General features: G+C 46.7%; 6 protein-coding genes across 6 annotated transcripts; 4 read left to right on the forward strand and 2 right to left on the reverse strand.

The window, feature by feature from the left end:
- Nucleotides 1–1,130: 1,130 nt before the first annotated feature.
- EV420DRAFT_315030 (uncharacterized protein) lies at nucleotides 1,131–3,003 on the forward strand. The gene is made up of 11 exons (XM_060481677.1): nucleotides 1,131–1,181; nucleotides 1,232–1,316; nucleotides 1,371–1,383; nucleotides 1,441–1,495; nucleotides 1,548–1,745; nucleotides 1,796–1,878; nucleotides 1,929–2,033; nucleotides 2,087–2,146; nucleotides 2,202–2,289; nucleotides 2,348–2,664; nucleotides 2,718–3,003. The coding sequence occupies exons 2-11, from the start codon at nucleotides 1,279–1,281 to the stop codon at nucleotides 2,736–2,738; spliced, it is 978 nt and encodes a 325-aa protein (XP_060331542.1). The 5' UTR covers nucleotides 1,131–1,181; nucleotides 1,232–1,278; the 3' UTR covers nucleotides 2,739–3,003.
- Nucleotides 3,004–3,224: 221 nt separating this feature from the next.
- On the reverse strand, nucleotides 3,225–5,219 carry EV420DRAFT_1479311 (uncharacterized protein; the record flags this gene model as incomplete). Its single annotated transcript, XM_060469559.1, has 10 exons — nucleotides 3,225–3,330; nucleotides 3,374–3,456; nucleotides 3,477–3,490; nucleotides 3,546–3,805; nucleotides 4,056–4,071; nucleotides 4,122–4,185; nucleotides 4,314–4,493; nucleotides 4,545–4,562; nucleotides 4,612–4,977; nucleotides 5,145–5,219. 10 exons carry the CDS (start codon nucleotides 5,217–5,219, stop codon nucleotides 3,225–3,227), a joined length of 1,182 nt encoding a protein of 393 aa, XP_060331543.1.
- A 305-nt stretch (nucleotides 5,220–5,524) lies between these two features.
- Nucleotides 5,525–6,457, reverse strand: EV420DRAFT_315050 (uncharacterized protein). The gene is made up of 4 exons (XM_060481678.1): nucleotides 6,200–6,457; nucleotides 5,987–6,144; nucleotides 5,804–5,934; nucleotides 5,525–5,748 (listed from the first exon to the last, which is right to left on the reverse strand). The coding sequence occupies exons 1-4, from the start codon at nucleotides 6,357–6,359 to the stop codon at nucleotides 5,676–5,678; spliced, it is 522 nt and encodes a 173-aa protein (XP_060331544.1). The 5' UTR covers nucleotides 6,360–6,457; the 3' UTR covers nucleotides 5,525–5,675.
- Nucleotides 6,458–9,441: 2,984 nt separating this feature from the next.
- EV420DRAFT_1642291 (uncharacterized protein) lies at nucleotides 9,442–10,205 on the forward strand (the record flags this gene model as incomplete). The annotated part of the gene is made up of 6 exons (XM_060477336.1): nucleotides 9,442–9,479; nucleotides 9,536–9,548; nucleotides 9,598–9,652; nucleotides 9,701–9,898; nucleotides 9,947–10,029; nucleotides 10,089–10,205. The coding sequence occupies 6 exons, from the start codon at nucleotides 9,442–9,444 to the stop codon at nucleotides 10,203–10,205; spliced, it is 504 nt and encodes a 167-aa protein (XP_060331545.1).
- A 13-nt stretch (nucleotides 10,206–10,218) lies between these two features.
- On the forward strand, nucleotides 10,219–11,171 carry EV420DRAFT_315111 (uncharacterized protein). Its single transcript, XM_060481680.1, has 4 exons — nucleotides 10,219–10,303; nucleotides 10,358–10,445; nucleotides 10,510–10,826; nucleotides 10,876–11,171. The coding sequence occupies exons 1-4, from the start codon at nucleotides 10,292–10,294 to the stop codon at nucleotides 10,900–10,902; spliced, it is 444 nt and encodes a 147-aa protein (XP_060331546.1). The 5' UTR covers nucleotides 10,219–10,291; the 3' UTR covers nucleotides 10,903–11,171.
- Nucleotides 11,172–11,571: 400 nt separating this feature from the next.
- On the forward strand, nucleotides 11,572–13,460 carry EV420DRAFT_315080 (uncharacterized protein). Its single transcript, XM_060481679.1, has 10 exons — nucleotides 11,572–11,903; nucleotides 11,958–11,970; nucleotides 12,022–12,076; nucleotides 12,131–12,328; nucleotides 12,377–12,459; nucleotides 12,510–12,614; nucleotides 12,665–12,724; nucleotides 12,779–12,866; nucleotides 12,918–13,223; nucleotides 13,272–13,460. Exons 1-10 carry the CDS (start codon nucleotides 11,866–11,868, stop codon nucleotides 13,295–13,297), a joined length of 972 nt encoding a protein of 323 aa, XP_060331547.1. The 5' UTR covers nucleotides 11,572–11,865; the 3' UTR covers nucleotides 13,298–13,460.
- The last annotated feature ends 412 nt before the right edge of the window (nucleotides 13,461–13,872 follow it).

Genomic DNA, 13,872 nt, shown 5'->3' on the forward strand with positions numbered 1-13,872 from the left:
GTGAGTGTAGTTTCGTTTCAAGATTATTCAGTGCTCAATATTCAATGATTACTTTGGATACAAAGGGCTGTACTGTGTCGCCTTTCGCAACAAAGGCGGCATGAACTCATCGTCACGTTGAACGCACACCAGTCAAGTGCGGGGTCGTGCGGGCTTACAGAAATAACAAACCCGACTTAATTTACAAGAGATAACACAGATTCCGACCTGCAAATGCTTGTGTGTCAAGGTCAAGGAGCAGAATGAGGAGAACCTGGTTCGGTGAGTATCCTATCCCTCTACCATTCTCATCTAAATATTTGTGTTAGTAGTCAGGAGATCTACCAGATCGGGGCTCTAAGGCAGATTGGGACATTATCTCTTGATACAACACTCGTACTCGCGAGTCGCTCTATCTCTCGGCCAACGTCTTCATTGCATCGAGTACTCCGATTCGACCAGGAGTGCTAGCAATCCCGCCGTTCTCTGATAACTAAACTTCCATATTTACCAATGGTGCCTTATGAAAAAATATCTTGCGTTGATTGATAGGATAGGTCGCCAACGCCGAGTTCATCAACCAGAGATGCGAGATGAATCCGATTCTTGAGTCTTGTGGACAGCAGTAGACTGTATCGGGGGACAGACTATAAAATTGTGGGCATACTTGCAGTCGAGTTGAAAGCATCGTCTCCAGCATCTATTTCGCTTTGCCACGTTTGCCTTGCTTAATCCGCCCGGGCTGAGGAGCGAATGCTCTGTTCTACCACTCCTGGATCGTTCTCATGGAGTACGATTGTAAACGCGGAGGTTCATTGGAAGACATGACCCAGAAATGGCTCGCTGAAAATAGATGGATACAGAGATTACCCGACACTGCTTCGCATCTGTTGGATGGAGAAGAAAGATAGATGAAAGTTGAACACCACAACTGTATGGCATGGTAAGTCACAAGTCCACTACCCGGCCTTCCTTCTTCTCACCAGTTATTCTGTGGGTACCCTTTAATTTCGCAGAAGTGGTTTCAGTATCAAATTTATATCAACGCGCCGGCCTCTCTTCCGTTTCAATTTAGTTTGGAGGTTTCTTCAGGAACGGTGCCTGAGACTACTTACTGATGAACATGGTTGAGATCAGTAGTTAACGTTGAACTATCATTCAGCTTGGTTTATGTATTGCAATGCTGACTGGCTTTGGTATTTGTGCGCTTCGTTCAAGTCTCTCACGATGGCTATCAGAAAAATATATACAGATTCTTTCCCGTCAAGACCGTTAATCTGAAGCAACCACAGACACAACATGCAGCCCGTCCCCGCAGGTTATCCCATAGCAAAGCTGTGAGTTATCATCATCGATTCGAGAAGTGGTGTGTACTGGACACCTTATTTCAGGACCGGACCTATGGTTCGTGTTTTTATTTTGTTGCACTCGGGCAAGTCAGTCCCTAACACAACAATTCAGATCGTAGCCTATTTCTTCCACTGGGCACTCTTCGGGACTCTTTCTTTGCAGCTGTGTGCGTCGCTTCAAGATTCTTAGTAACAAGCCGTTTCTAATGCACTCGTTAGATCTGTACTATCTAGCATTTCCGAAGGACAAGAAGTCCACGAAATATTTCGTCTATGGCATATACGTTGCCGAATTTGCTCAGACAATGCTTGTCGCCCACGACGCCTTTGCAGTGTTCGGTTACGGCTTTGGTGATATTGAAGCCCTCACTCGCATGAATTCCAATTGGCTCACTGTTCCCGTCATGAGCGCTGCTGGTACGTGCAGCATCTTTTGGTCGTTCCCTGTTACTTTATCGTGGTTACAGCTGCTTGTGTCGCACAAGTCTTCTATGCGTATCGAATTTTCATCCTATCAAAGTCACGGATCATCCCGATATTCGTCACCTGTGTTCGTTGTCGAGCCCTTTCGTAGCGGCAGTATAGCTCACCTATTTTCAGGTGTCCTTGACCAGCTCTGTGGCAGGTATAATCACAGGCGTCTACTCCTTCCAAGCGGGTAACATCACTAAACTCAACAACAGGAAGACGTCCATCGCCGTCGGGGTATGTAACTAACTGGGTGTCCCGTGTTCATGATCAAGCTGACCCATGCGTAGATTTGGTGCGGTGCCTCTGCCTTATGTGATATCGTCATCGCTATCTGCATGACTTACTACGTGAGCTATTGTTCTTTTTCATTTATCTTCAGTTGATGTTAATACTGTTCCGTAGCTTACGTGCAGCGATACTGTCTTCCGTCGCACCCGAATGGTTGTCACCAAGCTAATTCGTCTCACTATCGAAACGGGATCTGTGACAGGTAATATTCACTCCACACCATCCGATGTCGTTGCAAGAATAACAACGCCTGCTTTTAGCTGTTTTCGCTTTACTTAACCTTATCCTCTTTTATGCATTCCCTCATCAGACTTTCTACACGACACCTGCCTTGCTCATGCCCAAGTTGTATGCTAACACCGTTTATATGGTGCTGAATTCGCGAATCCAAATTAATGGAGGACGGGATATTTATACGTCTTCTTCTGATATGAGGAGCATCACCACCACTCTGATACAGGATAACAATCTCCAATCAACACAAGGTACAATCCGAAACGGGAAGCAAGGACGGGCGCCAATGGTCACGATAACTAAAGAGGTATTCAACGATGATTATGAGATGGGTCAAATGAATGTCAGTCATTGTGATTTCATGCGCTTTATTAGAGCTAATCCCCCCCCCCCAAGGACAAACTAGAAGAAGCATGAGTCTAATCGTATAACTGTACTGTACGTTCTTTGAACCGAACCCCGTATAGGAACCTGCCCTGGTTATCTACTGTCTTGTTGTAACAAATACCGAAGCCGAATTTTACAAGCTTACTAAGACGTATCCCGCTCAGCTTATATGGCCATTTAGAGGATTGATTTCTGTTCGACTTGAGCTTATCTTCCCGATCCAAACCTTTGTCGATGACCAGTGAATCTGCTGGCGGTGATACTCGTCTGCAGAAAGTAGAAACAATGAGGGTGAGTTATAGTGGCGGCCAGATAGGAACAACGATATTGCAAATTTTAGGTGAGTAGCAATGAAGCGATGTTAACGATGCTGCTTGCCCGCGCGTGGGATAGCCTCCTGCGCGCCATTCGATCATAGCTTGTGCACTGATGGTGCATACTTAACAGTGACTAAGCGGGCTAGTAACCGACCCTCTCACCGCAAACGAGAAAGAATCCTGTTTTCTTGTTTGCAAGTCAGAACAGATGGTCACCAGTCCAGGTACCGAAGTTGATGTGCCTATACCCGATGGTCACGCCCATAGTCATGAGAGTCCATTTCTCTGGGCCTCGAAGATCCCATCTTCGTGGGTGAGTAGCACCGTGTTTGCACCCCGATTACCCACATGCAATGATTATCCTTCACGACGCTGGCATTGATACGACTTGTAGTCGGAATATTGAAGTTATGCACCGTAATGTATGTAGTCTGGAAAATACAAGAATAACGCTGTCATAATATTCTGTACAGGTTGACATATGAGCCTGCGACGTATCTGAAAGCAACGAAACGCTTACGTCTTCTCAATGGAGGCGGCGTGTTCCTGGAGCCACGCTGTCCATTCTCCAAAACCTGAGCTCGCGCTATCTCAGACGGAATGACAGGCAACGCCATTCCGAAGAGATCATGTACAACATCCTTTTGTACATCGGGTGTTACGTCGACACTTCCACCTCTCATCTGCTCAGCAAGTTGCTCACGCTCTCTTTGGTAAGCCTCGGCATCACCAATGGAGATGAAATTTTTGGGATAGCCAGTATAAGATTCTTTTGGAGCCCTATCTAGAACAAGATGAGTAGCTGTTGGATGAAGTGCCGCAAATAAACGCATTTACTAGAGGTGAGATACGGTGACCAAAGCAGGCTAGTTGGATGTGTCTATGGACCGTAAATTCGCAATCGCCGCCGTTGAAAGGAGGTCTATGTCTTCATTGGGTCGGATAACACTTTTGTGTTCGACTTCGCGCTCGTAATCGGTGACTGGAAAAAGGTTTATCCCATGAACGTTGAAATTGGGATGCAACATACCCATATCCAGCCAAGGCTGGATAAAAATCAGAGCGCATTGTGAGAAAAATGCAGGAACCTACGCACCGAAAAAAACCATCAGGGCACCCGGCATGGGTAGGACTTTCTTTCTCTTCGTAGAGATATCTGGCTAGGAAGATAACACGATATCCTTGAGAACTGGTTAGACGCGAAATAATAGGCCAGAAAAGTCGATCCTACCTCGGCACATGCACCGAATACGACAATTTTCGATGGGTCAAATTTTCAAACATTGACCAGGTAGGAATAGGCAGATATCGCATCCAGAAATTGTGCAGGGTGACAGGATTCATGCACCGGGCGGTAATCGACCGTTGATTGGCTTGTACCATCGGAATTCGTCCACGGAAACAAAATGGGAACAACGCAGAGGACGTGCTTAACTTGACTGTGTTCTATGATATTCTTCGCGAATGCCTAGATGTAATTCAGCATCATATTCTAAACATATATGGCAAGTTCACGTACCTCATTCTCCAAAATACTCTGATCCGTTGCCCATCATATATCCTCCACCGTGTATCCACAAGCCGACCAGGCCATTAACATGTTCTCCCTGCATCAAAGGGCTCCCTTTCGGCCAAACGTATCCGGAAATCCTCATCGGTCCGACTTTCCCATCCTTAGCTACACCCTTGATCAAACTGTCGACTGCAGGTTCAAGCCAAACGAAGGAAGTCGTTTTCAGCTCCGCTTCGCTCACTTGGCGTGTCTTGTCCGTTGATTGGACCGGAATACCGCATAGAGAAACGATAAGCGTCATGCAGTGAACCATCTGAACACCGATACACTCTTTGAGGGACCAGCACGATTTTGGTAGGATATAGCGAGCCGCCCAGCGTGGCAGGAGAGCGGCGAGAGAGACGAATCGAAAGGGATGAATAGTCCTTTGAGTAGCTGCCTAAATGTTGACGGATATTGTGTGGACATGGTAGATGTAGGTGACTGCGTTCCAGAAAAGATTTTATTGCTCGTCTTGAGGTACGTGGACTTTCGGCATCCGAGTGAGCGTTACGACGAAATCGTATGACGAAGTATGTAACCAGTGGTGCTATAGAGATCGCACACATTGAGATTAGGCATCGAGGGCGGGGTGACGAATGTGGTCGGCAGCCAGGAGAAGGCAGTTCTCGATTTGGACATGAACGCCAGGACCTCGTGGCACCGCCATTATCGGCAGCTGTCGGCAGACTTCCTAACTCAGCTGGGGCGGTCGCCGACAACATCGTCTTTCTTTCATATGATCATGGCCAACTTTTCTCAGCGATCGGGCTATATCTCCCCGAAGACGAGATTGTCGAGTAGCGTTCAAAGCTACGAATTGCTGATCCCAACAAGGACGATCACCAGCCTCCCTCAGATGTGCCATAGGAACACCTCGTCCTCGCAATTGAACGAGAATATGTGGTTATTATACATATCCTTACGCGTTTTATCACTCTGTGCTAGCCTGTCTTCCGACACAATAATTTTCACATTCCGAGGCAGATCAAGAAAAGTAACACTAATCAGGAATGACACTCGACAACCTAATCAAACTACGCGGCCAGTGCTCGAAGGTCAAAGAGGAGGTATCTATGAACATTATTGAACAGCTTATCAACCCAGGGAAGGCAAGGTACCATTCAAACCGCCGCCGAGGGACTCCAAAAGAGAACCAACGGTGTCGAGGCTGAAAGACGACGAGATTAGTCTTGCAAAAGGTTCAATTCAATAGGCGAACGTACATTCCACCGACAAGACTGAGTACTCCACTGAGAACCTCACCCAAAGAGGTTTCAACGCTAGAGAGCAGTCCTCCGAGCGAAGGGACATCGTCAGCGACGCTGAGAAGGCCATCAAGAGTTTGGGCAATTTCCTAAAACAATCCGTTGAGAATCATTAATATGTGGATGGTGCGGAAGGCCTACAGTGACGGTGTTGTTAGCGACGCTGAGGATCTTTGCCTGGGTCCCGCTCAACGTCAGACCAGGAAGGGACGCCGTGGCATTGTCGAGGGCAGAGACGACATCTTCAATCAAAGGAGTAATAGTAACATCGCTAGCGTTCGTAGAAGAGACGAGGGTGTCTGGAATTCCGAAGTGAATAAAAAGACTACGCCAGGTAGAGATGAAGTGACCAACCAATCTGAGGTAAGATGACGCTCAATTCAGACTGGAGCGTCGTAAGGACGGAGGAGACGGAGCAGAGTTGACGTTTGGCGGGAGGAGGCGCAGCAGCAACGAACGAGGGGGCGAGAGCTGCGCCGAAAAAGAGAATGGATGCAAGACACGAAGCAATCATTGCTGGTAAGATGAGCGAGTATGAAATTTAGTGAGATGTCAGACGATGTTGAGATCCAGTGAGTGTGAGGATGGGGAAGAGATGAAGTTAACAAAGGCCATTTTACACTCCAGAGCTGAGAGATGATTTCAGGTGATCCCCGTCCAAGGCTTGAAAGAAAGTCTAAATGTCGCTGAACCGTTTCGTCTGTGGCAAAATCAATACCGCAAAAAGATTTTGAGAAACCGCGCCGAACATTCTTCGGATCCACATACAAAATAGTCATGTTCCATGGAGGCTGATGTGATTGATATTACAGACGCGCCGAGAGAACGTGATGAAGATGTGAGGATCTCGGTGCTTCTAGTGCCTCGCTTGAAAGTCACCATATGGAAGAAGCAGCTCCTACATGTAGTCAGATTTCATGAGAGAATTTAGGACAACGGATCAGTGTATTCCAATGAGCAGCCTCCGTGGCAACATTACACATGTCAGTCCGTCGGCCCGTGGCGAAGACATCTGCGCCATGTGTCGTAAAAGAGAGTTTCAGATGAAAAGACCCAGAGCGTGTTGATGTCACTGTTAACGCAAGCAGACTGACGAAGAGAGAAGTTGTAGGTCATACATTGCCTCGCGGGCCTTTCGTAAATTGAATCCACCTTCTTTTACACGGACTCCCGTCATAGTCTGCAAAGAATATCAAACCTGCCATTGCAACCGAAGGAAATATCAACGTACCAAAACTACATCTCTGGTTGTACGAGCACCGGCCCTCGTAGTTCCTCCGAAATCGGACAATGGGTCCAATCATCATGCTGGTATCTGATCCTTTCGGAGGAAGGGTGGGGCCGCAATACTGTGAACAGGAGCGTCGCCCAGCGTTGTGAGTAGGGATCTTGAGATGGCAGACAACCGAGAGGCGGGAAAGGCAGACCTCGTAATAGAACCCGTCCATCTTATCCAGGTGCTCAAAAATGCCAGTGTAAACAGGTCAATCGATTTATGAGATCGAAACTTGTGCAAACGACGTGAGGGCATGTTGAACCCGGTCTTCAACCGCACGACACTGAACTATCGAACCCTAGATGATAACAGAACTCACCCGACTGCGCAGCAGTCGCATTAAACCTGCGAAAGAAAAACCCATAATTTGTACGTCCAGAAATCATCTGCAATGCAAGCTAACCGGTAAGAGACGATGGTTTTCGACAACACTCAGGGAAGACTGATTTTTACGGTCTTTCTGCTTCCTAGTCATATCAAGACGGAGTAGCGGACCCAACCCCTCTGCCTTAGAAACCAAGACATAATATCCTTGTCGGAAGCAGATTTGAATGCTCTCGAATCAGGTACTTCCCTCCTCGTTCGTCGCTTGGATATCCGTGAAGTTGTATTCACCCTTTTGAGGGTGCGTGTTGTGGCCGCTGAGATAACGTTCCATGACAGTATTTACAGAGAATTGCGCAGCACCGGCAATGGCATGAGATTTATCGCCCTATTGACAGATTCGCCGTGCAGTGTTTTCGGCCTTGAGTGACAGAACCCTCGTACAGAGTAGGATCCTCCCCCTTAACTAGCAAGACACATCGGCAATATCGAGGTTACTATCGACTGCTGAAGCAAGCAAGCCTTCAAGTCTGGATTGGGGGTAACATCTACTAGTCGGCATTAAATTGGACGGTCCTTAGCAAAGGGAATATTTTCAATATTTTATCAGCGAAGCGACTTTTGTTGCGGTTGAGATTGTAGGGTCTCCCAGGACGCTCGGGAACGAAGGTCGAAAATTCTTGGTCGATGGAGCCATTTAAGTCGGCAGGCATCTATCGGAGTTTGAATTAAGTTCGAATCTTGTCTCGGTCCGCTGTACCGGCGCACTTAAAATTTCGCTAACCTTGATAATTGATTCAGTGTTCCAGGATTTTCTTTGATCGTCTTTTTTATATCAGGTGAAAATCTCCAGTTCAACCAAAGAGACCAAGGCAGTACTAGAAGGCTGGCCCTTGAAACGCGAAACAAGAGATACTTACAACAACTCATCGGCAGTCGGACGACAAACGAGCTGTAAGCTCGTAACCAAAACATGAACGATCAAGCAAAGGTAATGGTTTGAAGGTCACTCACTTTTATATACAGCCATCTTGGAGTTAGCTGGGAATGGTCGGCTCAACCTGTCGGCCTTGGGTAACAAGACAGAAGTTTCGTCCTCGCAGCATCTCAGGATGGTCACGTATTGCATGCTCCCCTCGTCATGCACCATGTCGTCCTATGCGCCGCTATGCTGTAGGTTACAGAGGTTACAGATGTCCAGAGTACCCCGCTCAATCAGGCAAAAATATAACAGCTCTGGCAGCCCCCGTAACACAGATTGGGTCACCGAATGCTCTGACGAGGTTTTCGTACTCATCAACGGCGTTGCCACAGGACTAGCTGCCACGATCAGGAACTTCATATTGCATGAGTTCCGGGGCTAGAGGCGTTCCTGGTTTCGATGCTGCCGAAGCTCATTGTTCGCGGAACCGAGTCTCGATTCTAAAAGAGTGGGCCGTGTGACCTGTAAGTCATACAAGACTGGTAGACTTACATAGAAAGCTTACCTCCTTCGAAGCCTTTTTTTTTACCAGTAGTCCGTGAAACGCGGTCATCGCATTATAACCGTGATGAAGGGATCGAGAAGTGAAGCCTAGCTCGGAAGGGCTGGACCGGTTTCCCGAAGGAGCACTCTGGAAGGGCCTACCCGATGCGCTTCCTTGGCTGCTTGGTGTGGCATCGACCTTGTCTACGGAGTATTGTGTAGCATGGTGGGTGATAAATCTTTTGGCTTCCCCTCTTCCTCTCAGAGTTAATCCCCAGGGTAACCTTCAATCTTGTAGGAGTCGTTTTCAATATCAACCCGGAACCAAAAGAACTTGGGTCGAAGATTTCTTCTCGACCCGTGGATCGGTATCGTTATAGTGAGTTTCATGAATCAATACACTGCATGGTGTGATGCTGACTGGCCTTTTGTATTCGTGTGCGCCTTCTTTCAAGTCTCTCACGGTGATTGTCAGAAATATATGTACCGTGTCTTTCCCTTCAGGACCGGTAAAGTTGCCTCGGATACAACATGCTGCCCGTCCCTGCAGGGTATCCCGTAGCAAGACTGTGGGTTATCATCCTCGGTTCGAGCAGTGGTATGTGCTGAACTATCAGTATCTCAGGTCCGGACCTGTGGTTCGTTTATTTCCGTTTAGGGAATTCAAGCCCTAACACAGCAATTTAGCTTGTCGCCTGTCTCTTGCACTGGGGACTCTTCGGGACCCTTTCTGTGCAGCTGTGTGCGTCGCAGACTCTTATCAGCAGACGTTTCTAATGCATTATCCCAGATCTTTACTATCTAGCATTTCCTAAGGACAGAAAATTCACAAAATATCTGGTCTATGGCCTTTATATTATTGAGGTTGCTCAGACGATTCTAGTCACCCACGACGCCTTTGCAACGTTCGGGAGTGGCTTCGGTGATATGGAAGCCCTCACTGGCATGCATTTTGATTGGCTCACTGTCCCCATCATGAGCGCTGTTGGTGCGTACGGCATTTGCTACTCATTTCTGTTACTTATCATGAGTACAGCTGCCTGCGTTGGGCAGGTCTTCTATGCCTACCGAATCTTCATACTGTCAAAGTCACGGATTGTCCCTATATTCGTCACCTGTGTTCGTTACAGCGCTCTTTCTCCCTGACAGTCTAACTTGTATATCTTATACATCTATAGGTATCCTTGACCAGCTCTGCGGCAGCTATTATCACAGGCATTGATTGTTTCCAGGCAGGCAACATCATTAAACTCAATAATGAGAAAACATCCATCGCCATCGGGGCAAGCAGCTAACTAGACTTCTCATGTTCGTCATGCTGAGTTCTGCGTAGATTTGGTGCGGAACTTCTGCCCTGTGTGATATTGTCATCGCTATCTGCATGACTTACTATGTGAGCTCTTTCTGGCTTTCAGTGATCTTCATTGATGTCGATACCATTTCACAGCTTATGCGCTGCGATACTGGCTTCCGTCAGACCCAGATTCTGGTCACAAAACTAATTCGTCTCATCATTGAAACTGGATTTGTGACAGGTATTTTATTCCGCACAATACATCGTTTGTCATAAGGTTAATCATTGGCACCGTCTACTTTTAGCTGTTGTCGCCCTGCTCAACCTTATCCTGTTTTTCGTGTTCCCTCATGAGAGTTTCTACACGACACCCGCCCTGCTCATGCCCAATCTGTATGCTAATACGGTTTACATGGTGCTGAATTCGCGAATCCGGATTATGGGTGGACGGGATACGTATACGTCTTCTACTGATATGAGCGTCACGACCGCTATGATAAGAGATTTCACATCTCAATCAACAGAGAGCACACGGCGAACAGAAGGGATGCAAGGACAGGCGCCAGTGGTCACGATATCTAAAGAGATATTCAAGGATGATTTTGAAATGACTCATATGCATGTCAGTCGTCGTAATTCATGCGCTTTATTAGAGCTGAGTCTCATCCAAGAAACTACAGGACACAAGCATCATCTAAACCACCTAACAGTCAGATTACACTGTTGAGCCGACTCCGTGTACGGGAACCTGCCCTAATTTACTTATTGTTTTGTCGTAATAACCACTGATAGTACTTCGGGATCTTTGCTACGTTGAGATCACTACACAAGATACTTAGTGAATGTAACTGCGTCGCAACCATCATCCTTTGATTGGTAGGATCGGATACTAATGGGATTGTATGGCAGAGATGAGAATACGGTGGGCAGTGTAGCGCATTTCGAGGCTTGTCTCCAATTTCTATTTCGGTACATTTCTTTCCCACGCCTCCCTTAATTCGTCGATCCATGAGCTCTCTGGTCCACTTCTACGTCTTCTGGATTGCTCTCAGTGGAGTACGATTATCAAGGGGGAGGCTCGCTAGAAGACATGACTCAGAAATGATTCGAAAAGAGAGCTTAGGACACAACAACGGCACATTCGTGTGTCTTCACACCAACAGAATTACTCGATGCTATGAAAGATCAGGAAGATTCCTGATGACGGGACAATCTGTGGCGTAAAAATCTGTTTTCAATGCATCTGTTGGATGGGAGCAGAAGATAGATGCCGCCACAAATAGCGTGAGTCGTAAATCCACTATGGTCTTCCTAAGCCTCTTCTTCCTTCTCATAGGTTATTCCCAGAGTGATTTCAATATCAACATGGTGTCAATGAGCCACCAGGATCTCTTCTGCTACAACTTGGTTCAGATATTTCTTCTGGGCTGGCAGAATGGAATCACTATAACTAATTTGAGGAGTTAATGCGCTGACCACTGATGAACATGAATAAGATTGGAGTAGTTGGACTGCCTTTCACCTCAGTCTCAGTGTGATACTGACCCGCCTTAGGTATTCGAGGGCCTTCTTTCAAATCTCTCACATGGCTGGTTAGTATATATAATATATATGTACAGGCTCTTTCCTTTCAGGACGGGTAAAACAGCCCCAGACACAACATGAAGCCTGTTCCCGCAGGTTATCCCATAGAACAACTGTAAGTTATCATCGTGGAATCGAACAGCGTATATACTGAGCCATCTCATTTCAGGTCCGGACCTTTTGTTTGTCAAATTGCACATTTAATCAATTCCGTTCCTAACACAAGAATTTAGATCGTAGCCTGTCTCTTGCATTGGGGACTCTTCGGGATTCTTTCTATGCAGCTCTGTGCGTCGCTCAGAGTCATTCTCCATTGTATTGCTTCTAATGCATTCTCGTTAGATTCATACTATCTAGCATTTCCGAATGACAAACGATACATAAAATATCTCGTCTATGGCATCTATGTCATTGAATTTGTGCAAGCGATCCTCGTTGCCCATGACATGTTTGCAGCATTCGCAACCGGTTTTGGTGATATGGACGCTCTCACCAACATGCATTTTGATTGGCTCACTGTCCCCATCATGAGTGCTGTTGGTGCGCACGGTATTTGCTACTCATATCTGTTACTTATCATAAGTACAGCTGCTTGCGTCGGGCAGGTCTTCTATGCCTATCGAATCTTCATATTGTCAAAGTCACGAATTGTCCCTATATTTGTCACCTGTGTTCGTTGCAGTGCTCTTTCTCCATGCCAGTCTAGCTCACATATTTATAGGTATCCTTGACCAGCTCCGTGGCCGCCATAATCACAGGCATCTACTGTTTCCAAGCAGGTGACGTCACTAAACTCAACGACCGGAAGACGTCCATCGCTGTCGGAGTGTGTAACTGACTGGGCGTCCCAAGTTCATCGTACTGAACCATGTGCAGATTTGGTGCGGAGCCTCCGCTCTATGTGATATCCTCATTGCTATCTGCATGACCTATTACGTGTGCTCTTTCTCACTTTCAGTTATCTTCACTAATGTTAATCTTATTTCGTAGCTTATGCACAGCAATACCGGTTTCCCTCGCACCCAAATTCTGGTTACAAAGCTAATTCGTCTCACTATTGAAACAGGATCTGTGACAGGTATATAATCCGCACCATCCATCATTGTCACAAGATTCTGACTGCATTTAGCTGTTGTCGCTCTGCTCAATCTTATCCTCTTTTTTACCTTCCTCCATCAGACTTTCTACGCGACACCCGCCCTTCTCATGCCCAAGCTGTATGCTAACACCGTTTACATGGTACTGAATTCGCGAATGCGGATTATGGGTGGGCGAGATACCTATATGTCTTCGACCGATATGAGCATCACGACCACTATAATAAGAGATATCACCTCTCAATCAGCAGAAGGCACACGGCCTGCGAACGGGACGGAAGAACAGGTGTCAGCGGTCGTGATATCCAAAGAAGTATTCGACGATAGGCTAAATGAGTGTCAGTCATAGTGATTCGTGTGCTTTATTAGAGCTAATGTTCCCCCAGGGACAAGCCACGAGACGGCTGTATGAGCTTCCCCACATAAACCGATAGAGTACATTCTTTGAGCTCATACCGTGTATAGGAACCTGCCCTAATTTCTCCATTGTAATATGCGCCGATGCCAAATGTTACGACCTTATGTACTGATATGCTGTGTGTACGAATACATACCCAGAATTACTTATTCTCGACTCCAAACGAGGATGAATGTCGAACGCAAAGGTACATGTAAGCTTCAAGATGACTGACATCGTGACGGCCATAGTCTTGGCGTTAATCCAAGATCGAACGGTTAGCTCAACTCGTCTACCTTTTACAGCAAAATACGAAGGTTCTCATTGTCGTCGTATATTAGGGCACCTCTGCCGCACAATGTTAATGCTGAAGTCACTCTGCTGACCGCGCCTTCAATTAGTAATAGACCCGTGGAACACTCTGACTGGACCAGGACTGCCAGAAGCTTTGACGATCTTCCGGAAGATAAGGCCTAATGCTATGAAAAGGAGGCCTTCGTACGCGTACTTTCTAATAGTGCTGAGACTCTTCATCTCTTGCATTGAATTATAAGATACATCAGGTACTATGATCGTTCCACCGACAGGTT

This window comes from Desarmillaria tabescens (genome assembly GCF_030435595.1).
Source record: "Desarmillaria tabescens strain CCBAS 213 chromosome Unknown EV420scaffold_15, whole genome shotgun sequence".
Taxonomy (NCBI): domain Eukaryota; kingdom Fungi; phylum Basidiomycota; class Agaricomycetes; order Agaricales; family Physalacriaceae; genus Desarmillaria; species Desarmillaria tabescens.